The sequence below is a fragment of the Salmo salar genome, chromosome ssa09 (assembly GCF_905237065.1).
Source record: "Salmo salar chromosome ssa09, Ssal_v3.1, whole genome shotgun sequence".
In the NCBI taxonomy this organism is placed as follows: Eukaryota; Metazoa; Chordata; class Actinopteri; order Salmoniformes; family Salmonidae; genus Salmo; species Salmo salar.
Genome location: NC_059450.1, coordinates 88,723,441 through 88,748,743, shown reverse-complemented (window position 1 = coordinate 88,748,743; position 25,303 = coordinate 88,723,441). Strand labels below are relative to the sequence as shown.

At 44.6% G+C, this 25,303-nt stretch overlaps 1 protein-coding gene across 1 annotated transcript; it reads left to right on the top strand.

Moving 5' to 3' along the window:
• Positions 1 to 1,243: 1,243 nt before the first annotated feature.
• On the top strand, positions 1,244 to 3,896 carry adrb2a (adrenoceptor beta 2, surface a). Its single transcript, XM_014213101.2, has 2 exons — positions 1,244 to 1,431; positions 2,125 to 3,896. Exon 2 carries the CDS (start codon positions 2,128 to 2,130, stop codon positions 3,418 to 3,420), a length of 1,293 nt encoding a protein of 430 aa, XP_014068576.1. The 5' UTR covers positions 1,244 to 1,431; positions 2,125 to 2,127; the 3' UTR covers positions 3,421 to 3,896.
• Positions 3,897 to 25,303: the final 21,407 nt, after the last annotated feature.

The window sequence follows — 25,303 nt, the reverse complement described above, 5'->3', positions numbered from 1 at the left end:
ATAACAGAACATGGCCAAGATGTTCAAATGTTCATAGATTACCAGTCAAATAATAATAATCACAGTGGTTGTCGAGGGTGCAACAGGTCAGCACCTCAGGAGTAAATATCAGTTCATTGAGAGTATCTCTACCACTCCTGCTGTCCCTAGAGAGTTGGAAACAGCAGGTCTGGGACAGGTAGCACGTCCGGTGAACAGGTCAGGGTTCCATAGGCAGAACAGTTGAAACTGGAGCAGCAGCACGGACAGGTGTACTGGGGACAGCACGGAATCATCAGGCCAGGTAGTCCTGAGGCATGGTCCTAGGGCTCAGGTCCTCAGAGAGAGAGAGAGAAAGAAAGAAAGAAAGAAAGAAAGAAAGAAAGAAAGAAAGAAAGAAAGAAAGAAAGAAAGAAAGAAAGAAAGAATTAGAGAGAGCATACTTAAATTCACACAGGACACCGGAAAAGACAGGAGAAATACTCCAGATATAACAGACTGACCCTAGCCCCCAACACATAAACTACTGCAGCCTTAATACTGGAGGCTGAGACAGGAGGGGTTGGGAGACACTGTGGCCCCACTCGACGATACCCCCGGACAGGTCCAAAGAGGCACGATATAACCCCACCCACTTTGCCATAGCACAGCCCCCACAACACTAGAGGAATATCTTCAACCACCAACTTAACATCCTGAGACAAGGCCGAGTATAGCCCACAAAGATCTCCGCCATGACACAACCCAGTTACATTGGTCAAGTATTCTGCCACTGTGGACTCTCTGTTTAGGGCCAAATAGCATTCCAGCATGCTCGGTTTTTTTGTTGATTCTTTCCAGTGTTTCAAGTAGCTCTCATTTAATTGTCTCATAATTTGGTTGGGTCTAATTGGGTTGCTGTCTTGGGGCTATGTGTTGTCTATTTATATATGTGAATAGAGCCCCAGAATCAGCTGGCTGAGGGGACTCTTCTCTAGGTTCATCTCTCTGTAGGTTTAGGCATCACTTTCCTTTAGGTGGTTGTGGAATTTAACGGCACTTTTCTAGATTTGGATAAGTAGTCGCTATAGTGCTAATTCTGCTCTGCATGCATTATTGTCTCCCTCTCATACTCTCTCTTCCCCTCTGTTCAAACTCACCTCACTGCAGCCTTCAGCGCTCCCGTCAGGCTAGGCATATGATTGGCTGAGTCCATGCTATGATGTCATCGCTGAATCTTATAAGGGTTCTGACAGACAGCCTGGGAGCAACATTAGCAGAAACACTGCACGGCAGTGAGGGAGAAAGCGAGACAGAAAGAGAGAGTGACAGAGAGAGCTAGTGTAATAGTAAAAGAGAGGGGGAGCTGATAGAAGGATGTGGGAAACTATACACTGAGGAACTACTCAAACCTGAAGAATTATTTTATGACAACGTGTATGGGAGGTTGGACAGGGACCACAACCTGTGGAGGTTTGTACATGTAGTGTTTATTTGTTTGTTTTTGTCTGCTGTTGTCATGGACGTTATTTCACTCAAGTTACCCATTGTTTTATCCTAAAGGTTCTTAGCCCCTCACACGGTTTCCTCTCTCTCCCTCTCCCTCTCTCCTTCTCTCTCTCCCTCTTTCCTTCTCTCTTTATCTCTCTCTCTCCCTCTTTCCCTCTCTCTCCCTCTCTCCCTCTCCCTCTTTCCCTCACTCTTTCCCTCTCTGTCTCCGTCTTTTCCTCTCTCTCTCCCTCTCTCCCTCTCCCTCTTTCCCTCTCTCTCTTCCTCTTTCCCTCTCTCTCTCCCTCTTTCCCTCCCTCTCTCCCTCTTTCCCTCTCCCTCTCCCTCTTTCCCTCTCTCTCTCTCCCTCTTTCCCTCTCTCTCTCCCTCTTTCCCTCTTTCTCTCCCTCTCTCCCTCTCTCTCTCTTTCTTTTTCCCTCTCCCTCTCTCCCTCTCCCTCTTTCCCTCTCTCTCCCTCTTTCCCTCTTTCCCTCTCCCTCTCCCTCTTTCCCTCTCTCTCTCCCTCTCCCTCTCTCTCCCTCTTTCCCTCTCTCTCTCCCTCTTTCCCTCTCTCTCTCCCTCTCTCCCTCTCTCTCTCTCTCTCTTTCTTTTTTGTAGCTTAACCTGCTTCTTGTTTTTACCCATCTCTCTTTCTTTCTCTCCATCTCCTACCTTTAGACAATGGGCAGCTGCACCCCCCCTGTGCCTTCCCTCAATGTCACCGAGTCAGCCAACACATCATGGGCCAGGGCGGCTGGCGGCGAACCAGGTTACAGTGAGGTGGAGATGGTCCTCCTAGGCATGGTTATGTCACTGCTGGTCGTTGGCATCGTGTTTGGCAACATCCTGGTCATCATAGCCATCTACCGGTTCCAGAGACTGCAGAACATCACCAACTGCTTCATCACCTCTCTGGCCTGTGCCGACCTGGTCATGGGTCTCATCGTGGTGCCGTTCGGCGCCTGCTACATCATCTTCAACACCTGGCACTTCGGCAGCTTCTGGTGTGAGTTCTGGACTGCCACTGACGTGTTGTGTGTGACGGCCAGCATCGAGACGCTCTGCGTGATAGCGCTGGACCGTTACCTGGCCATAACCTCTCCATTCCGCTACCAGTCTCTGCTGACCAAGTGTAAGGCGCGCGTGGTGGTCCTGCTGGTGTGGGTGATCGCTGGACTCATCTCCTTCTTACCCATCCACATGAAGTGGTGGATCAGTGATGACGCGGAGGCGAAGGCCTGCATCCAGAACAGCAACTGCTGTGACTTCAACACTAACACAGCCTACGCCATCACCTCCTCCATCATCTCCTTCTACATCCCCTTAGTCGTCATGGTGTTCGTCTACTGCCGCGTGTTCCAGGAGGCCAAGCAGCAACTACGCAAGATTGACCGCAGTGAGGGGCGCTTCCATGCCCATAACAACAACATGGCAGGAGGAGGAGGAGGAGGAGGAGGAGGAGTGGAGAATAACAATGAGAGCCGAGGAGTTGGAGGAGGCTTCAGGAAGACCAAGTTCTGCCTGCGGGAACACAAGGCCCTGAAGACCCTCGGGATCATCATGGGGATCTTCACGCTGTGCTGGCTACCCTTCTTCGTCCTCAACGTGGTGGTAGCCATCTGGAAGGTAGGGGACATTGGACTCGCCTTCAGGATACTCAACTGGATCGGTTACGCCAACTCCGCATTCAACCCCTTGATCTACTGCAGGAGCCCTGAGTTCAGATACGCATTCAAGGAGATCCTGTGCATCAAGAAGGTCCGGTTCCCCAACATAGGGCCTAGTAATGGATACGTGTACAGCGGACATAGCTGGCAGAGTGAGCAGCAAGGAGGGAGGAGTAAGGGGAGCTCGGAGGACAGTGACCCAGCTGCAGACGGGAGCTCTGGGAGGGGAGAGGCGGGTGGGAGTGGAGCTGCAGACGGAACGGACCCGAATGGGAACTGCAGTAAAGGGTTAACAATTGTACTTTAAACCCCTCACCTTGCTAAGGGAAGTGAACAACCTTTGGAACAGACAGACATGTTTCACAGTTATCGCTCATTGTCACTTCACCAAGTCACTGAGATGAGACTGGATGGATAGAGGGTGAATGGTGAGCAGGTAGCACAGGTGAGACTTGTTAAATTGAGGACAGGAGAGGAATTTGTTGCATTTCACCAGTAGGTTTGCTAAGTTGAATGTATATTTAGAGAGAGAGAGATCATGTAGATTGTTCCATCTACCTCACCTTGTCGTTTCAGATATCTATACGTTCTTATCATGTATAATCTAAATATGTCACATTGATTCACTGACCACAGAAACCAGACTGGCTCATAAATCCAGAAGACCATTTTACTCTGTGGCCCATACATGAAATGTATGCACACATGAATGTATGTCGCTTTGGATAAAAGTGTCTGCTAAATGGCATATATTATTATGAATAATTGGTGAGAGAGAGAGAGAGAGAGAGAGAGAGAGAGAGAGAGAGAGAGAGAGAGAGAGAGAGAGAGAGAGAGAGAGAGAGAGAGACAGAGAGACATAGAGAGAGACAGACAGATAGCGAGACAGAGAGAGACAGAGAGAGGCAGAGAGAGAGACAGAGAGAGACAGAGAGAGGCAGAGAGAGACAGAGAGAGAAACAGAGAGCGAGGCAGAGAGTGAGAGACAGATAGAGAGAGAGACAGAGAGAGAGACAGAAAGAGAGAGAGAGACAGAGAGAGAGACAGAGACAGAGAGGGAGACAGACAGATAGCGAGACAGAGAGAGACAGAGAGAGACATAGAGAGAGAAACAGAGAGAAAAACAGAGAGCGAGACAGAGACAGAGAGAGAGAGACAGAAAGAGAGAGAGAGAGACAGAGACAGAGAGGGAGACAGAGAGGGAGACAGAGACAGAAAGAGAGAGACAGCAAGACAGAGAGGGAGACAGAGAGGGAGACAGAGAGAGACAGAGAGAGGACCATGTTCCATTTGTTTTTCCATGGACCATTTTCTTGAGTTTCACACAAAACTTTTACATTTTTAGAGTTGAGCACACATGGCTTTTGCATTCAATGACTTAACTGTCAATTGATAATCGCTGCTGTGCCACACCTCCCCTAGCCTTAATGATCTGATCCAGTGTCACATCAGCCCTCCCGTCACCTCTCTCCTCTCCTCAACTCTCTGCTCTATCTTTACCCTTCTACACAGAAGTCCATTTCCTCTCCCAAGTCTCCGGGTGTTTCTATCAGAAGTCAGTGGTTAGTCTGCGGTTTGTTGACTGGATCTGTCGTTGTCGTTCTGGGAAGTAGCCATGTTTACTGAGAGCAGAGTCAGTAGTTTCCTCAGTGATCGGAGGGAAGGGTACAGACCGACTCCATGGAATAACAAACAGTCTGTGGAACCAGGCCAGAGATAACAGTGTCCCTGTCTCCTGCCCTAGAGGTGCCGCTTACAGGACCCAGGCAGGCTGCGTCTGAAATGGCACCCCATTCCCTATCTCTTGCAGTACTTTTGACCAGTGCCCTATACGGTCAGACCAGTCAACATGCATGAGACAACAGGTGGACTGGGCGATTGAGATGTTTCTAATCAGGGTGTGATCGCTGGTGGGTCTTTGGTTCTCTGTGAAGTTTTTCCAAAGTAAACAGAATTCTGGATCGTTCAGGATATCTTTGCAATGATCCGACTAGACAATGACCTATTTCTACAGCTGTTGATGATGCCTGTATCAATTAGTTTCCCTCTCTTTATCTCTTTCTTTCTCTCAGTATCTATCTCTGTATCTATCTCTGTATCTATCTCTGTAGTTCTCCCTGTATTTCTCTTTGTATCTATCTCCTCTCCCATTTCTTTCTTTCTTTCTTTCTATCTATCTCTCTCTGTCTCTCTCTGACTTGTTTCTCACCAGGAAATTCCTGTGTTGTTGCAGGGCTGAGCCCAGTCCAGGCCGATAAACAGGGGATAAATCCATTATCTCTGCTGTTTACTTGGGGAATCAGACGACTCCCTCCCTCCTAAACAACAGTCGCATGCAGGGAGCGATCTCTAGATTAGGATGTATAACGTTTTCCCAGTCTGACAGACGGTTAGCAGGAGGAGCACAGGGCTCAAGTCTCTCATGGGACATCTATTCCCCATACTCCTCAAGTCTCTAACGGGACATCTATTCCCCATACTCCTCAAGTCTCTAACGGGACATCTATTCCCCATACTCCTCAAGTCTCTAACGGGATATATATTCCCCATACTCCTCAAGTCTCTAACGGGACATCTATTCCCCATACTCCTCAAGTCTCTAACGGGACATCTATTCCCCATACTCCTCAAGTCTCTAACGGGATATCTATTCCTCATACTCCTCAAGTCTCTAACGGGACATCTATTCCCCATACTCCTCAAGTCTCTAACGGGACATCTATTCCCCATACTCCTCAAGTCTCTAATGGGACATCTATTCCCCATACTCCTCAAGTCTCTAACGGGACATCTATTCCCCATACTCCTCAAGTCTCTAATGGGATATCTATTCCCCATACTCCTCAAGTCTCTAACGGGACATCTATTCCTCATACTCCTCAAGTCTCTAACGGGACATCTATTCCCCATACTCCTCAAGTCTCTAACGGGACATCTATTCCCCACACTCCTCAAGTCTCTAACGGGACATCTATTCCCCATACTCCTCAAGTCTCTAATGGGATATCTATTCCCCATACTCCTCAAGTCTCTAATGGGACATCTATTCCCCATTCTCCTCAAGTCCCTAATGGGATATCTATTCCCCATACTCCTCAAGTCTCTAACGGGACATCTATTCCCCATACTCCTCAAGTCTCTAACGGGACATCTATTCCCCATACTCCTCAAGTCTCTAACGGGATATCTATTCCCCATACTCCTCAAGTCTCTAACGGGATATTTATTCCCCATACTCCTCAAGTCTCCAAAGGGATATCTATTCCCCATACTCCTCAAGTCTCTAACGGGACATCTATTCCCCATACTCCTCAAGTCTCTAACGGGATATCTATTCCCCATACTCCTCAAGTCTCTAACGGGATATCTATTCCCCATACTCCTCAAGTCTCTAACGGGACATCTATTCCCCATACTCCTCAAGTCTCTAATGGGATATCTATTCCCCATACTCCTCAAGTCCCTAATGGGATATCTATTCCCCATACTCCTCAAGTCTCTAACGGGATATCTATTCCCCATACTCCTCAAGTCTCTAACGGGATATCTATTCCACATACTCCTCAAGTCTCTAACGGGACATCTATTCCCCATACTCCTCAAGTCTCTAATGGGATATCTATTCCCCATACTCCTCAAGTGTCTGCGGCTGTGTCCCAAATTATACCCACGTTTACTCACCATAAGGCCACTTCCCCTAGCTGTTTTAGACATAACCCTGACCAATTCCCCTAGCTGTTTTAGACATAACCCTGACCAATTCCCCGAGCTGTTTTAGACATAACCCTTACCGATTCCCCTAGCTGTTTTAGACATAACCCTTACCGATTCCCCTAGCTGTTTTAGACATAACCCTGACCAATTCCCCTCGCTGTTTTAGACATAACCCTGACCACTTCCCCTAGCTGTTTTAGACATAACCCTGACCACTTCCCCTCGCTGTTTTAGACATAACCCTGACCACTTCCCCTAGCTGTTTTAGACATAACCCTTACCGCTTCCCCTAGCTGTTTTAGACATAACCCTGACCGATTCCCCTAGCTGTTTTAGACATAACCCTTACCACTTCCCCTAGCTGTTTTAGACATAACCCTGACCACTTCCCCTAGCTGTTTTAGACATAACCCTTACCGATTCCCCTAGCTGTTTTAGACATAACCCTGACCACTTCCCCTAGCTGTTTTAGACATAACCCTGACCGATTCCCCTAGCTGTTTTAGACATAACCCTGACCGCTTCCCCTAGCTGTTTTAGACATAACCCTTACCACTTCCCCTAGCTGTTTTAGACATAACCCTTACCGATTCCCCTAGCTCTTTTAGACATAACCCTGACCACTTCCCCTAGCTGTTTTAGACATAACCCTGACCGATTCCCCTAGCTGTTTTAGACATAACCCTGACCGATTCCCCTAGCTGTTTTAGACATAACCCTTACCGATTCCCCTAGCTGTTTTAGACATAACCCTGACCGATTCCCCTAGCTGTTTTAGACATAACCCTGACCGATTCCCCTAGCTGTTTTAGACATAACCCTAACCGATTCCCCTAGCTGTAGACAGTCTTGTGATCAACTCAACAGTATGCTATGATCATAGTAGTTCCACGTTAATTGTAGCTACTGTCGGCCTGGCTTTCCTCTACCTGTCTATAACAGTGTTAGTGTCCTGTGTGTGTGTGTGTGTGTGTGTGTGTGTGTGTGTGTGTGTGTGTGTGTGTGTGTATGTGTGTGTGTGTGTGTGTGTGTGTGTGTGTGTGTGTGTGTGTGTGTGTGTGTGTGTGTGTGTGTGTGTGTGTGTGTGTAAGTGGCTTTCCGTCTCAAGTGTTGTCAGCTAACGGTGTTGAAACTGTGAATTTTGTTACTTTGGAGGAACATCTTTGTCCTGTACTATAGCTTTGGAAGCACCACTTGTTGTCAAAAGTCCTGCTGCACAAAAATAAGTAAATATGGGTCAATTTGTGCCTAGCAAATAAATATAGTTTTTTTTATTGGATTTTGTGTTTATATTCATAAATACGTGGTGAAAGCAATAATTGTTTTTATTTTCGTTACTTTATGTAATCTTCAAATTTAACAACCATCTCACTACTTTTGCAGTAGTAGCTTACAAAAACCAAAAATTGTACAAAAAAGACACATCGTTTTAGACTTTGAGCCATGGACATCAAGAACCCACATTTGAATGAATGCATTCCCCTGTAAAAGCTTGCATGTGTGTTCTGTATGTGTTTGCGTGTATTGAATATTCATGTGCTGTTTTTTTAATACTGTGGTCTGCTGTGTTTCATGTGTTTTGGAAATCTCTGTGACGTTTTTTTAATACTATGGTCTGATGTGTTTTGTGTGTATTGGACATCTCTCTGTCGTTTCTTTAATACTGTGGTCTGTTGTGTCAAAAAATAAATAATAATAAAAGCTTCTTAAGAAGAACATCTAGCATAAACTGGCCACCTACACTGCTCCCTCCTGGTCCTCTCCTGGCCACCTACACTGCTCCCTCCTGGTCCTCTCCTGGCCACCTACACTGCTCCCTCCTGGTCCTCTCCTGGCCACCTACACTGCTCGCTCCTGGTCCTCTCCTGGCCACCTACACTGCTCCCTCCTGGTCCTCTCCTGGCCACCTACACTGCTCCCTCCTGGTCCTCTCCTGGCCACCTACACTGCTCCCTGCTGGTCCTCTCCTGGCCACCTACACTGCTCCCTCCTGGTCCTCTCCTGGCCACCTACACTGCTCCCTCCTGGTCCTCTCCTGGCCACCTACACTGCTCCCTGCTGGTCCTCTCCTGGCCACCTACACTGCTCGCTGCTGGTCCTCTCCTGGCCACCTACACTGCTCCCTCCTGGTCCTCTCCTGGCCACCACCTGCTCCCTGGTCCTCTCCTGGCCACCTACACTGCTCCCTCCTGGTCCTCTCCTGGCCACCTACACTGCTCCCTGCTGGTCCTCTCCTGGCCACCTACACTGCTCCCTCCTGGTCCTCTCCTGGCCACCTACACTGCTCGCTGCTGGTCCTCTCCTGGCCACCTACACTGCTCCCTGCTGGTCCTCTCCTGGCCACCTACACTGCTCCCTGCTGGTCCTCTCCTGGCCACCTACACTGCTCGCTGCTGGTCCTCTCCTGGCCACCTACACTGCTCCCTCCTGGTCCTCTCCTGGCCACCTACACTGCTCCCTGCTGGTCCTCTCCTGGCCACCTACACTGCTCCCTCCTGGTCCTCTCCTGGCCACCTACACTGCTCCCTCCTGGTCCTCTCCTGGCCACCTACACTGCTCGCTGCTGGTCCTCTCCTGGCCACCTACACTGCTCCCTGCTGGTCCTCTCCTGGCCACCTACACTGCTCCCTGCTGGTCCTCTCCTGGCCACCTACACTGCTCCCTCCTGGTCCTCTCCTGGCCACCTACACTGCTCCCTCCTGGTCCTCTCCTGGCCACCTACACTGCTCGCTGCTGGTCCTCTCCTGGCCACCTACACTGCTCCCTCCTGGTCCTCTCCTGGCCACCTACACTGCTCCCTCCTGGTCCTCTCCTGGCCACCTACACTGCTCCCTCCTGGTCCTCTCCTGGCCACCTACACTGCTCCCTCCTGGTCCTCTCCTGGCCACCTACACTGCTCGCTGCTGGTCCTCTCCTGGCCACCTACACTGCTCCCTGCTGGTCCTCTCCTGGCCACCTACACTGCTCCCTGCTGGTCCTCTCCTGGCCACCTACACTGCTCCCTCCTGGTCCTCTCCTGGCCATCTACACTGCTCCCTCCTGGTCCTCTCCTAGCCATATACACTGCTCCCTGCTGGTCCTCTCCTGGCCATCTACACTGCTCCCTCCTGGTCATCCCCTCTCCCTGCACATTGGCTCTGTGTGTGTCAAAGTTCACTGTGGTGTATGTGTGTGGGTGCAGGTATTTGCATGCTTGCAGGGCCGGCCCTAGCCTTTTGGGCACCCCCACCTTGCAGGAAAAAAAATGTGTGCCCCTCCTCTTGACAGCGTAGAGAAAAAATATTTATTTTAGATTTAATAAAACATTTTATAGTTAATAAAACGTTTTAGAGTTAATACATTTTTTTTGCGTTAATAATCCTGCAATTCTACACATTTTGCCATGACTTATTCCATGCTCATATGATATCTGAGTGATAATGACTAACAAAATCAATGGGGCCCCCTGGAGGTCAGGACCCCTAGTCACATGCCCTGTGTGCCTGGTCGGTAATTTGACCAGGATTAGATAGCTGACTAGACTAATTTACCAATTCAAAAAATGTTAGCTGACATGGGCTAACTGAGTGGCTGTCAGTGACTGATATAACAAGAGAAAAACTGCTGATGCACAACCAAGTTTAGAAATGACACCTTGTGTATTCTACTATTCTAACTCTCAACAGTAAGTTGAGACCCCGACTGAGTTCCTAAAAAAGCGGTCGCCTATGTCTCTTATGCTTAGGGCCGGCCCTGTGTGCTTTTCCTTAATAAGGTGGTGTACTGTAGTATAAAATCTGTGTCTCTAGTCAGTCAAGCTGAGAGAGAGAGAGACGATGTCATTATGCGCAATGATTCTAGAACCAACTAGCTGACTCTGCCGCATTCAGCCAAGCACCATGCATGGGGAGGGGGATGGGGCAGACATAAGCATTAGGCCCACACACACAGGAGTATATATACTAAGAATGATATGTACAGCAGTAGATATACTAAGAATGATATGTACAGCAGTATATATACTAAGAATGATATGTACAGCAGTATATATACTAAGAATGATATGTACAGCAGTAGATATACTAGGAATGATATGTACAGCAGTAGATATACTAAGAATGATATGTACAGCAGTATATATACTAAGAATGATATGTACAGTAGTAGATATACTAAGAATGATATGTACAGCAGTAGATATACTAAGAATGATATGTACAGCAGTAGATATACTAAGAATGATATGTACAGCAGTAGATATACTAATAATGATATGTACAGCAGTAGATATACTAAGAATGATATGTACAGCAGTAGATATACTAATAATGATATGTACAGCAGTAGATATACTAATAATGATATGTACAGCAGTAGATATACTAATAATGATATGTTACAGCAGTAGATATACTAATAATGATATGTTACAGCAGTAGATATACTAATAATGATATGTACAGCAGTAGATATACTAATAATGATATGTTACAGCAGTAGATATACTAATAATGATATGTTACAGCAGTAGATATACTAAGAATGATATGTACATCAGTAGATATACTAATAATGATATGTTACAGCAGTATATATACTAAGAATGATATGTACATCAGTAGATATACTAAGAATGATATGTTACTGCAGTCGATATACTAATAATGATATGTTACTGCAGTAGATATACTAATAATGATATGTACAGCAGTAGGTATACTAATAATGATATGTACAACCATAGATATACTAATAATGATATGTACAACCATAGATATACTAATAATGATATGTGCAGCAGTAGATATACTAATAATGATATGTACAACAGTAGATATATTAGAGTAGGCTATGTAAAGAATCCAGTATATAAATAAATATGTGGTGTGTATAAACAGTGTAACTGAATACAATGTACAGTAGTAGAAATATCCAAAAGAGCTATGTGGGTAAAACAGTATTTAAATACTCAGTGTGAAACGGGAAGCATCCAGTCGCTCAATGTCTTTATGACATGTGACAGATAATGTTTTATTTTTACTGTACCTAACTGTGAGTCATGTGTCCTACAGAAGAACAAGCAGTCTATGCTAGTGGCTGGTCAACGGATATGTTACCACAGACGAAATACACTTAAGTTACATCTCAAATAACACCCAATTCCGTACAGGGCCCATAGGGTTCTCATCAAAAGTAGTGCACTACATAGGCAATAGGGTACCATTTAGATTTCACGATCACACTTAAGAAATAAAACAGGCCTATACCTGTATCTGTAAATGAACTCGTTGTGTGGTCTGAGAGGAAGTGTTGTATCAGCTCAATGTTTACTATACCTGTATCTGTAAATGAACTTGTTGTGTGGTCTCAGAGGAAGTGTTGTATCAGCTCAATGTTTACTATACCTTTCTTTTTCAAGATCTTTTTGAATAAGAATTTGTCACTTTTTTGGTTGGGCTTACGATCCATGTGCTAATGTTCTTTGGTATTTATGAAATGCAAGTGTAATCTGATGAAGTAATATTGAAGTAATAAATTATGTATTTGTCGGTTGTTATACATCTACTAGTGTTTTTGTTTATTCATCCACTGGTTCAATAACTGAAAACACATAGTATTTTATAAAACTACTTTATCATCATCTTAAATAGAAGTAAGTAGCCCTGGCTCATAGTAATCATCGATAACAATCTGTTGTATTAGGCTATATTTGACACAAATACCAAAACAGATCGCTAACATTCTAAATCAGGGATCAGCAAAAGGCAACCTGCAGGTCAAACCCGACCCGCAAAACCGACCCGCAAAACCGACCCGCAAAAGTTTTTTGTTTTTTGTTTTTTAAAAAAAGACTAAAATCACCAGGAATTCAGCTAAAAAAAAAATATTTAGGAATTCTGTTCCCAAGTATTCCCACCCTGTCTTAAAGTAATCAAGGTATTAAATTACAGCTGTTTTCAAATCCAATCTTATTTTGGGCTTAACTGTGTTCAATTCGGTGTACAAATTATAATTAGGTTCCGGCCACCTGACTATCTGCTTCGACAAAAATCTGAATCTAGTTGCCTACCCCATTCTAAATCAATTATGTGGTCCCGTGTGGCTCAGTTGGTTGAGCATGGTTTTTGCAACGCCAGGGTTGTGGGTTTGATTCCCACGGGGGACCAGCACGGAGAAAAATGTATGGAATGTATACATTCACTACTGTAAGTTGCTCTGGATAAGAGTGTCTGCTAAATGACGTAATGTAAATGTAACAATGGTATTTCTATATGATAAACCAACCAGGGACCATGAGTACCGGGGCAGTCTGTTACATGATCCTGCAGTAACATAGTGTTGTTTGTACAGAGAGTTCTGAAAAGTCTGGTTCTGGGCCTCTGTTTTGCTCCACCAACCGCTTCTCTCTCTCTATGGGAAGGCATGCTGAAGCTTTATTAACGACAGGGCATGGTAAATGCACACTTTAACATAAAGGGTGTAGAGTCCAACACCAAAGCAAAACAAACAGAGAAAGGCCCCTGTCACTCATGGAACAGCATGAGAAATTCCCCCCTGAAGAAAAGGGAAATCACCGCTTGTACTGTATGTATGTAGCGGTCTGACGGAACTGGGGCAACCAGCTATTTCAGTATGGGAAAATGGGCCAAGAGCGTGTGACTAGGGTGAAGGGATGAAGTGAATGGAGAGATGGAAGGATGGACGGGTGGAGGGAAGGACAGATGGAGGGATGGACGGATGGAGGGAAGGATATTGTAAAAAAAATACATCTGTTCATATCGAGGCCGTGCCTCAGTCGAAGGTTCCGAATGATCACATTTTCATGATCATCTTAATTCTGTCAATCCAGAAGACCTGGATATACTGACCCATAAAACGGACATACTTGGCATCTGACCAGAGAGACAGAGGGGAGATAGAGAGGGGGGCGAGAGCGAAGAGAAAAAGAGAGAAAGAGAGAGAGGGGAGAGCGAGAGGGGAGAGAGAGAGAGAGCAAGAGGGGAGAGAGAGAAAGCAAAAGGATAAATATTGGTGAGTGAGAGAGAGAGAGAGTGAGAGAGAGAGAGAGAGAGAGAGAGAGAGAGAGAGAGAGAGAGAGAGAGAAGATACAGAGAGAAAAAGAGAAGGTGGGGAGAGAGAGAAACTGAGTGCTGCTTCATTCAAACAGAAAATGTCCATCTGTTGATTTGAGATGAAAATAGCTTCACATTACACCAGCAGATAGGAGGTCATGGGTCGAATACTGATATAAAGGATTCTACGGACAATGCATTACCTACCTGTGGGTATGATGGATTCATAGACCTTGGGTGGATAGGACATTTAAGTGGAATCAACACATTTCCAGATACAACCATCTTTCTAAACCTGAAATAACATCTGCTAAATATGTGAATGTGACTAATAACATTTGATTTGATTTGATAATAAAAAGTTTAATCTTTAAGTCTAAAACATACGGCTCCATCATACATATTTAAAACGTCACAAATTAAATTATATTACTTTTATGAAACACAGTGTTGAATGTTCAGTTTAGAATAGATACTGTGCATTACTGTAAGTGTCTCTCCTTCTTAATCTCTCTGGCTTCTATCAACAAGAGATAGATAGCTGTGAGGTGGAGCCATTAGCCTGCACCTAGTCTCAGTCTGAGTCCCAAATGGCAGCCTAATCTCTATATAGTGCACTATTTTTGACCAGAACACTATGGGTCAGAGCCTTATGGGTCACAGCCCTATGGGTGAGAGCCTTATGGGTGAGAGCCCTATGGGTGAGAGCCCAATGGGTCAGAGCCCTATGGGTCAGAGACTTATGGGTCAGAGCCCTATGGGTCCTGGTCAAAAGTAGTAGGAGCCTCATGGGCTCTGTTAAAAAGTACTGCATTATACAGTATGTGTGTGTGTGTGTGTGTGTGTGTGTGTGTGTGTGTGTGTGTGTGTGTGTGTGTGTGTGTGTGTGTGTGTGTGTGTGTGTGTGTGTGTGTGTGTGTGTGAACCAATATGTGTGTGTGTGTTTCTGAACCATATTGTGAACCAATATGAACCTGTGCCAGGTGAGACATTAAACAGGGGGCATCAAGGAAATATGTGCATGACAGAGAGGTTGAAACTAGCACTAACTCTAACTATAAGCCTAATGCTAACCCCCGTGCCCACCCCACACTGAAAAAATGTAAGCGCACCGAGCAAGTGACTGTTATGCGTTTGGCAGAACACAATATTTGTGTGCAAATCTCAAATTACACTCAATGTAACAGGTAGGCATAATGTTCCCGGGGCTCTTACTGTATTCTGATCTGCAGAACAAAAACACAGCGAAACTAATTCACAACACTAGGGTTGCATCCCAAATGACTCACTATTGCCTGTATAGTGCACTACTTTTGACTAGTCCTATAGGTCCTGTTTAAAGAATTGTACAATGAAGAGGTAGCGTCATTTGGGACACGGAACAAAATAAACAGATGACAGAGAAGATGTTTCCTTAGTTAACAGATGCTTTCATACACTTCAGACTCAAATTACAGCTAATGCCTGACTGCAGGCACACACACACAGATACACACACAGTTTAATGTCTCACCTGGCACAGGTTCATATTGGTTCACACACACACACACACACACACACACACACACACACACACACACACACACACACAATATAGTGTGTATTTAACATGAAATGGTGTTAATAGTTAACAGCTTGTAGCAGACACGTCCAGATAACACATCGTCCTCAAGTGAACATTAGTCCTGTTAGTCTGAGGACCCCCACACACACATCCACAAACATCCACACACACACAACCACTAATGCCACTAATAGAGGGCAGGTGTGTGACGAGGCTTGGCTAGAAAACCTGACGCTTTCAGAGTTTTTTCTTAAATCAACCCAAATAAATATTTTTACCTCTATGGGATCGGTCTCTATAAACCGGGACGATTGTTGCTAACGTACGCTATTGTGACTAGAATGGCATTGTAAACAACAGCCAACTTTCCCGAGACATAGACATGTCGTATATAGACAGAACGCTTACATGCTTGCTAATCTAACTGCAGTGTCCAGTTTACAGTGAAAAATACCATGTTATTGTTTGAGGAGAGAGCACAACACAAAACATTTTTTATCATGGCAACTGGTTTGATACATTCACCTCTGAAGGTAAGTAATGTACTTACATTCAGTAATCTTGCTCTGATTTGTCATCCTGAGGGTCCCAGAGATAAAATGTAGCATAGTTTTGTTTGATCAAATACATTTTTATATTCAAATGTAGGAACTGGGTTCTACAGTTTGAACCCCTGCTGTCTCTGGCCCCACACCCATGCCGGCCATCTGGAAGGTTAGTGTGAAGGTTAGTGTATTTTCGGTAGGGAAGCTAATTATCCATCATGCATGACATTCCAGGGAGTGTGTAAACTTAAATGTTTTATTACCATAGCATTTTTGTATGTTTTTAATAGTTATGTACTTGAAAATGTATCAGTTGACCGATTCGGCACATTTGGGCAAACTCCTGGCAGACTTATCGTGTGGTGATGTTATTATTAACTGGATCAGTCTGAAACTTTGCACACACACCGCTGCCATCTGGTGGCCAAAATCTAAATTACACCTATAGTCCTATCTGACTGTATGGCCTTCCTCTTGCATTTCAAAGATGATGGAACCCCCCAAAAATGTTTTTTTGTTTGTATTATCTTTTACCAGATCTAATGTGTTATATTCTCCTACATTCATTTAGCATTTCCACAAACGTCAAAGTGTTTCCTTTCAAATGGTAACAAGAATATGTATATCCTTGCTTCAGATCCCAAATCCAGATAGCTGATGTTCTGAAAGAGCTGCAAATCTGGACCCACACAAATCAGCTAGACAATCTGGACCCTCTCTTTCTAAAATGATCTGCCGAAATTGTTGCAACCCTTATTACTAGCCTGTTCAACCTCGCTTTTGTATCGTCTGAGATTCCCAAAGATTGGAATGTTGCCGCAGTCATCCCCCTCTTCAAAGTGGGTGACACTCTAGACCCAAACTGCTACAGACCAATATCTATCCTACCCTGTCTTTCTAAGGTCTTCGAAAGCCAAGTTAACAAACAGATTACCGACCATTTCGAATACTTCTCCGCTATGCAATCTGGTTTCAGAGCTGGTCATGGGTGCACCTCAGCCACGCTCAAGGTCCTAAACGACATCATAACCGCCATCGATAAGAGACATTACTGTGCAGCCGTATTCATTGACCTGGCCAAGGCTTTTGACTCTGTCAATCACCACATTCTTATTGGCAGACTCGACAGCCTTGGTTTCTCAAATGATTGCCTCGCCTGGTTTACCAACTACTTCTCTGATAGAGTTCAGTGTTTAAAATCGGAGGGCCTGTTGTACGGACCTCTGGCAGTCTCTATGGGTTTGCCACAGGGTTCAATTCTCGGGCTGACTATCTTCTCTGTATACATCAATGATGTTGTTCTTGCTGCTGGTGATTCTCTGATCCACCTCTACACAGACGACACCATTCTGTACACTTCTGGCCCCTTTTTGGACACTGTGTTAAACAACCTCCAGATGAGCTTCAATGCCATACAACTCTCCTTCCGGTACCTCCAACTGCTCTTAAACACAAGTAAAACTAAATGCATGCTATTCAATCGATCACTGCCCACACCTGCTTGCCTGTCCAGCATCACTACTCTGGACGGCTCTGACTTAGAATACGTGGACAGCTACAAATACCTAGGTGTCTGGTTAGACTGTAAACTCTCCTTCCAGACTTTAAGCATCTCCAATCCAAAATTAAATCTAGAATCGGCTTCCTATATCGCAACAAAGCATCCTTCAGTCATGCTGCCAAACATACCCTCGTAAAACTGACCATCCTACCGATCCTCGACTTCGGTGATGTCATTTATAAAATAGCCTCCAACACTCTACTCAACAAACTGGATGCAGTCTATCACAGTGCCATCCGTTTTGTCACCAAAGCCCCATACACTACCCACCATTGCGACCTGTACGCTCTCGTTGGTTGGCCCTCGCTTCATACTCGTCGCCAAACCCACTGGCTCCAGGCCATCTACAAGACCCTGCTAGGTAAAGTTCCCCTTATCTCAGCTCGCTGGTCACCATAACAGCACCCACCCGTAGCACACGTTCCAGCAGGTATATCTCTCTGGTCACCCCCAAAGCCAATTCCTCCTTCGGCCGCCTCTCCTTCCAGTTCTCTGCTGCCAATGACTGGAACGAACTACAAAAATCTCTAAAACTGGAAACACTTATCTCCCTCACTAGCTTTAAGCACCAGCTGTCAGAGCAGCTCACAGATTACTGCACCTGTACATAGCCCATCTATAATTTAGCCCAAATAACTACCTCTTCCCCTACTGTATTTATTTATTTATTTATTTTGCTCCTTTGCACCCCATTATTTCTATTTCTACTTTGTACTTTCTTCCACTGCAAATCTACCATTCCAGTGTTTTACTTGCTATATTGAATTTACTTCGTCACCATGGCCTTTTTTGCCTTTACCTCCCTTATCTCACCTCATTTGCTCACTTTGTATATAGACTTATTGTTCTACTATATTTTTGACTGTAGGTTTGTTTTACTCCATGTGTAACTCTGTGTTCCTGTATGTGTTGAACTGCTTTGCTTTATCTTGGCCAGGTCGCGGTTGTAAATGAGAACTTGTCCTCAACTTGCCTACCTGGTTAAATAAAGGTGAAATAAAATAAACAATAAATAAATAGTCTCTGCTTGGAAAAGCCCCGCCTTATCTCAGCTCACTGGTCACCATAGCAGCACCCACTCGTAGCACGCGCTCCAGCAGGTATATCTCACTGGTCACCCCCAAAACCAATTCCTCCTTTGGTCGTCTTTCCTTCCAGTTCTCTGCTGCCAATGACTGGAATGAACTGCAAAAATCTCTGAAGCTGGAGACTCATATCTCCCTCACTAGCTTTAAGCACCAGCTGTCAGAGCAGCTCACAGATCACTGCACCTGTACATAGACCATCTGTAAACAGCCCATCTATCTACCTACCTCATCCCCATATTGTATTTATTTATTTATTTTGCTCCTTTGCACCCCAGTATCTCTACTTGCACATTCATCTTCTGCACATCTAGCATTCCAGTGTTTAATTGCTATATTGTAATTACTTCGCCACCATGGCCTATTTATTGCCTTAACTTACCTCACTTGCACTCACTGTATATAGACTTTTTGTTTTCTTTTGTTCTACTGTATTATTGACTGTATGTTTTGTTTATTCCATGTGTAACTCTGTGTTGTTGTATGTGTCGAATTGCTATGCTTTATCTTGGCCAGGCCGCAGGTGTAAATGAGAACTTGTTCTCAACTAGCCTACTTGGTTAAATAAAGGTGAAATAAAAATAAATAAAGATCCTAAGCTACAGGCATTTAGATGTGGGTGTGCATTTAAGGCAGAAATTGAAAATAACTGGTACGATCCTTAAAGAGGTTTTAAGAGGTTCAGTATAAATACTATGTGCACCTTCAACTTGAGAAGTCCCAACTTGTCGTGAGGGCCTTGGATATTTGTTAAAGAATGCGTTCTGTGTGTGCGTCAGTGGAAGAGTCTGCGGGAATGGACATTTCTTCTCTGCTTTTAAATTGGATTTGAGCGTTCACTATGGCAATTGGTTTCTGTTAGATGTTACTCACCTTGACCATTACTCCACCTGGCTACCAGAGACGGGGGGAGAGCAGATAGAGCAGATATCTGACACATACACACACATATACAAACACACACACACACTCTCACAAACACAAACACACACAGGCAAAGACAACCACATACACACTCCCCCACACACACACACAGAAGGCCAGAGGAAGGAGAAGCTGTACCCTTGTATCAGACAACTTCCACCCACAGATACAACAACAGGTCTTTGGAATCCTCGCCTCAATAGAACAGATGCAACAGGTTCAAACAACCTCCACCTCTCCACTTGGTCCTATACAGTAGAGAGTCCTGAGGGGTGTTTTTAACCACCTCTCCACTTGGTCCTCTAGAGTAGAGAGTCCTGAGGGGTGTGTTTAACCACCTCTCCACTTGGTGCTATAGAGTAGAGAGTCCTGAGGGGTGTGTTTAACCACCTCTCCACTTGGTCCTATAGAGTAGAGAGTCCTGAGGGGTGTTTTTAACCACCTCTCCACTTGGTGCTATAGAGTAGAGAGTCCTGAGGGGTGTGTTTAACCAACTCTCCACTTGGTCCTATAGAGTAGAGAGTCCTGAGGGGTGTTTTTAACCACCTCTCCACTTGGTGCTATAGAGTAGAGAGTCCTGAGGGGTGTGTTTAACCAACTCTCCACTTGGTCCTATAGAGTAGAGAGTCCTGAGGGGTGTGTTTAACCACCTCTCCACTTGGTCCTATAGAGTAGAGAGTCCTGAGGGGTGTGTTTAACCACCTCTCCACTTGGTCCTATAGAGTAGAGAGTCCTGAGGGGTGTTTTTAACCACCTCTCCACTTGGTCCTATAGAGTAGAGAGTCCTGAGGGGTGTGTTTAACCAACTCTCCACTTGGTCCTATAGAGTAGAGAGTCCTGAGGGGTGTGTTTAACCACCTCTCCACTTGGTCCTATAGAGTAGAGAGTCCTGAGGGGTGTTTTTAACCACCTCTCCACTTGGTCCTATACAGTAGAGAGTCCTGAGGGGTGTTTTTAACCACCTCTCCACTTGGTCCTATACAGTAGAGAGTCCTGAGGGGTGTTTTTAACCACCTCTCCACTTGGTCCTATAGAGTAGAGAGTCCTGAGGGGTGTTTTTAACCACCTCTCCACTTGGTCCTATAGAGTAGAGAGTCCTGAGGGGTGTTTTTAACCACCTCTCCACTTGGTCCTATAGAGTAGAGAGTCCTGAGGGGTGTGTTTAACCACCTCTCCACTTGGTCCTATACAGTAGAGAGTCCTGATGGGTGTGTTTAACCACCTCTCCACTTGGTCCTATACAGTAGAGAGTCCTGAGGGGTGTTTTTAACCACCTCTCCACTTGGTCCTATAGAGTAGAGAGTCCTGAGGGGTGTTTTTAACCACCTCTCCACTTGGTCCTATAGAGTAGAGAGTCCTGAGGGGTGTGTTTAACCACCTCTCCACTTGGTCCTATACAGTAGAGAGTCCTGAGGGGTGTTTTTAACCAACTCTCCACTTGGTGCTATACAGTAGAGAGTCCTGAGGGGTGTTTTTAATTAACCACCTCTCCACTTGGTCCTATAGAGTAGAGAGTCCTGAGGGGTGTGTTTAACCACCTCTCCACTTGGTCCTCTAGAGTAGAGAGTCCTGAGGGGTGTTTTTAACCACCTCTCCACTTGGTCCTATAGAGTAGAGAGTCCTGAGGGGTGTGTTTAACCACCTCTCCACTTGGTCCTCTAGAGTAGAGAGTCCTGAGGGGTGTGTTTAACCACCTCTCCACTTGGTGCTATAGAGTAGAGAGTCCTGAGGGGTGTTTTTAACCACCTCTCCACTTGGTCCTATAGAGTAGAGAGTCCTGAGGGGTGTGTTTAACCACCTCTCCACTTGGTGCTATAGAGTAGAGAGTCCTGAGGGGTGTGTTTAACCACCTCTCCACTTGGTCCTCTAGAGTAGAGAGTCCTGAGGGGTGTTTTTAACCACCTCTCCACTTGGTCCTATAGAGTAGAGAGTCCTGAGGGGTGTTTATAACCACCTCTCCACTTGGTCCTCTAGAGTAGAGAGTCCTGAGGGGTGTGTTTAACCACCTCTCCACTTGGTCCTATAGAGTAGAGAGTCCTGAGGGGTGTTTTTAACCACCTCTCCACTTGGTGCTATACAGTAGAGAGTCCTGAGGGGTGTGTTTAACCACCTCTCCACTTGGTCCTATAGAGTAGAGAGTCCTGAGTGGTGTGTTTAACCACCTCTCCACTTGGTCCTCTAGAGTAGAGAGTCCTGAGGGGTGTGTTTAACCACCTCTCCACTTGGTCCTCTAGAGTAGAGAGTCCTGAGTGGTGTGTTTAACCACCTCTCCACTTGGTCCTATACAGTAGAGAGTCCTGAGGGGTGTGTTTAACCACCTCTCCACTTGGTGCTCTACAGTAGAGAGTCCTGAGGGGTGTGTTTAACCACCTCTCCACTTGGTCCTCTAGAGTAGAGAGTCCTGAGGGGTGTTTTTAACCACCTCTCCACTTGGTCCTATAGAGTAGAGAGTCCTGAGGGGTGTTTTTAACCACCTCTCCACTTGGTCCTCTAGAGTAGAGAGTCCTGAGTGGTGTGTTTAACCACCTCTCCACTTGGTCCTATAGAGTAGAGAGTCCTGAGGGGTGTTTTTAACCACCTCTCCACTTGGTCCTCTACAGTAGAGAGTCCTGAGGGGTGTGTTTAACCACCTCTCCACTTGGTCCTCTAGAGTAGAGAGTCCTGAGGGGTGTTTTTAACCACCTCTCCACTTGGTCCTATACAGTAGAGAGTCCTGAGGGGTGTGTTTAACCACCTCTCCACTTGGTCCTCTAGAGTAGAGAGTCCTGAGGGGTGTGTTTAACCACCTCTCCACTTGGTCCTCTAGAGTAGAGAGTCCTGAGGGGTGTGTTTAACCACCTCTCCACTTGGTCCTATAGAGTAGAGAGTCCTGAGGGGTGTGTTTAACCACCTCTCCACTTGGTCCTCTAGAGTAGAGAGTCCTGAGGGGTGTGTTTAACCACCTCTCCACTTGGTCCTCTAGAGTAGAGAGTCCTGAGGGGTGTGTTTAACCACCTCTCCACTTGGTCCTATAGAGTAGAGTCCTGAGGGGTGTGTTTAACCACCTCTCCACTTGGTCCTCTAAAGTAGAGAGTCCTGAGGGGTGTGTTTAACCACCTCTCCACTTGGTCCTATAGAGTAGAGAGTCCTGAGGGGTGTTTTTAACCACCTCTCCACTTGGTCCTATAGAGTAGAGAGTCCTGAGGGGTGTTTTTAACCACCTCTCCACTTGGTCCTATAGAGTAGAGAGTCCTGAGGGGTGTTTTTAACCACCTCTCCACTTGGACCTATAGAGTAGAGATTTCTGAGGGGTGTTTTTAACCACCTCTCAGAGAAGAGATTCCTCAGGGGTGTATTCTGGTATTGAGTAGTGGAGGGGTTAGTGGATGGATTACCTTGTAGAAGAAATTAAACATTCTGTTTTTCACCTGCTCCCATCTGTTACAAGGGAGAATAGAGGGAGATGGGGGAGAAAAGGAAAGCAGAACGAGGTTGTTTTTTCTCTTTCTTTCTGTCCATAAGGGTTTTATTCACCATCTCTGTCATTTTGGAAACATATTAGGTGTACTGTGTGTCAGTATAACTTCTATCAGATGCTTTTTAATGAAAACTATTCATTTTGACACTCAAATGACTCTCAATGCTTGGGTGGTTTTACATGGCATATTTTATTTCTGGAACCTGCGTATGACTGTATGAGGGAAGATGAGGTCTTCATTTTCACCACAATATCTTCATGTCTTCATTTTCACCACAATATCTTCATGTCTTCTGTTTCACCACAATATCTTCATGTCTTCTGTTTCACCACAATATCTTCATGTCTTCTGTTTCACCACAATATCTTCATGTCTTCTGTTTCACCACAATATCTTCATGTCTTCTGTTTCACCACAATATCTTCATGTCTTCTGTTTCACCACAATATCTTCAAGTCTTCTGTTTCACCACAATATCTTCATGTCTTCTGTTTCACCACAATATCTTCATGTCTTCTGTTTCACCACAATATCTTCATGTCTTCTGTTTCACCACAATATCTTCAAGTCTTCTGTTTCACCACAATATCTTCATGTCTTCTGTTTCACCACAATATCTTCATGTCTTCTGTTTCACCACAATATCTTCATGTCTTCTGTTTCACCACAATATCTTCATGTCTTCTGTTTCACCACAATATCTTCATGTCTTCTGTTTCACCACAATATCTTCATGTCTTCTGTTTCAACACAATATCTTCATGTCTTCTGTTTCACCACAATATCTTCATGTCTTCTGTTTCACCACAATATCTTCATGTCTTCTGTTTCACCACAATATCTTCATGTCTTCTGTTTCACCACAATATCTTCATGTCTTCTGTTTCCCCACAATATCTTCCTTATTTCTTTTCCCCACAATATCTTCCTTATTTCTGTTTCCCCACAATATCTTCATTTCTTCTGTTTCACCACAATATCTTCATGTCTTCTGTTAAACCACAATATCTTCATGTCTTCTGTTTCACCACAATATCTTCATGTCTTCTGTTTCACCACAATATCTTCATGTCTTCTGTTTCCCCACAATATCTTCCTTATTTCTTTTTTCCCCACAATATCTTCCTTATCTTCTGTCTCCACAATATCTTCATGTCTTCTGTTTCCCCACAATATCTTCATGTCTTCTGTTTCACCACAATATCTTCATGTCTTCTGTTTCACCACAATATCTTCATGTCTTCTGTTTCACCACAATATCTTCATGTCTTCTGTTTCACCACAATATCTTCATGACTTCTGTTTCACCACAATATCTTCAAGTCTTCTGTTTCACCACAATATCTTCATGTCTTCTGTTTCACCACAATATCTTCATGTCTTCTGTTTCACCACAATATCTTCATGTCTTCTGTTTCACCACAATATCTTCATGTCTTCTGTTTCACCACAATATCTTCATGTCTTCTGTTTCACCACAATATCTTCATGTCTTCTGTTAAACCACAATATCTTCATGTCTTCTGTTTCCCCACAATATCTTCATGTCTTCTGTTTCACCACAATATCTTCATGTCTTCTGTTTCACCACAATATCTTCATGACTTCTGTTTCACCACAATATCTTCAAGTCTTCTGTTTCACCACAATATCTTCATGTCTTCTGTTTCACCACAATATCTTCATGTCTTCTGTTTCACCACAATATCTTCATGTCTTCTGTTTCACCACAATATCTTCATGTCTTCTGTTTCACCACAATATCTTCAAGTCTTCTGTTTCACCACAATATCTTCATGTCTTCTGTTTCACCACAATATCTTCATGTCTTCTGTTTCACCACAATATCTTCATGTCTTCTGTTTCACCACAATATCTTCATGTCTTCTGTTTCACCACAATATCTTCATGTCTTCTGTTTCACCACAATATCTTCATGTCTTCTGTTTCACCACAATATCTTCATGTCTTCTGTTTCACCACAATATCTTCAAGTCTTCTGTTTCACCACAATATCTTCATGTCTTCTGTTTCACCACAATATCTTCATGTCTTCTGTTTCACCACAATATCTTCATGTCTTCTGTTTCACCACAATATCTTCATGTCTTCTGTTAAACCACAATATCTTCATGTCTTCTGTTTCACCACAATATCTTCATGTCTTCTGTTTCACCACAATATCTTCATGTCTTCTGTTTCCCCACAATATCTTCATGTCTTCTGTTTCACCACAATATCTTCATGTCTTCTGTTAAACCACAATATCTTCATGTCTTCTGTTTCA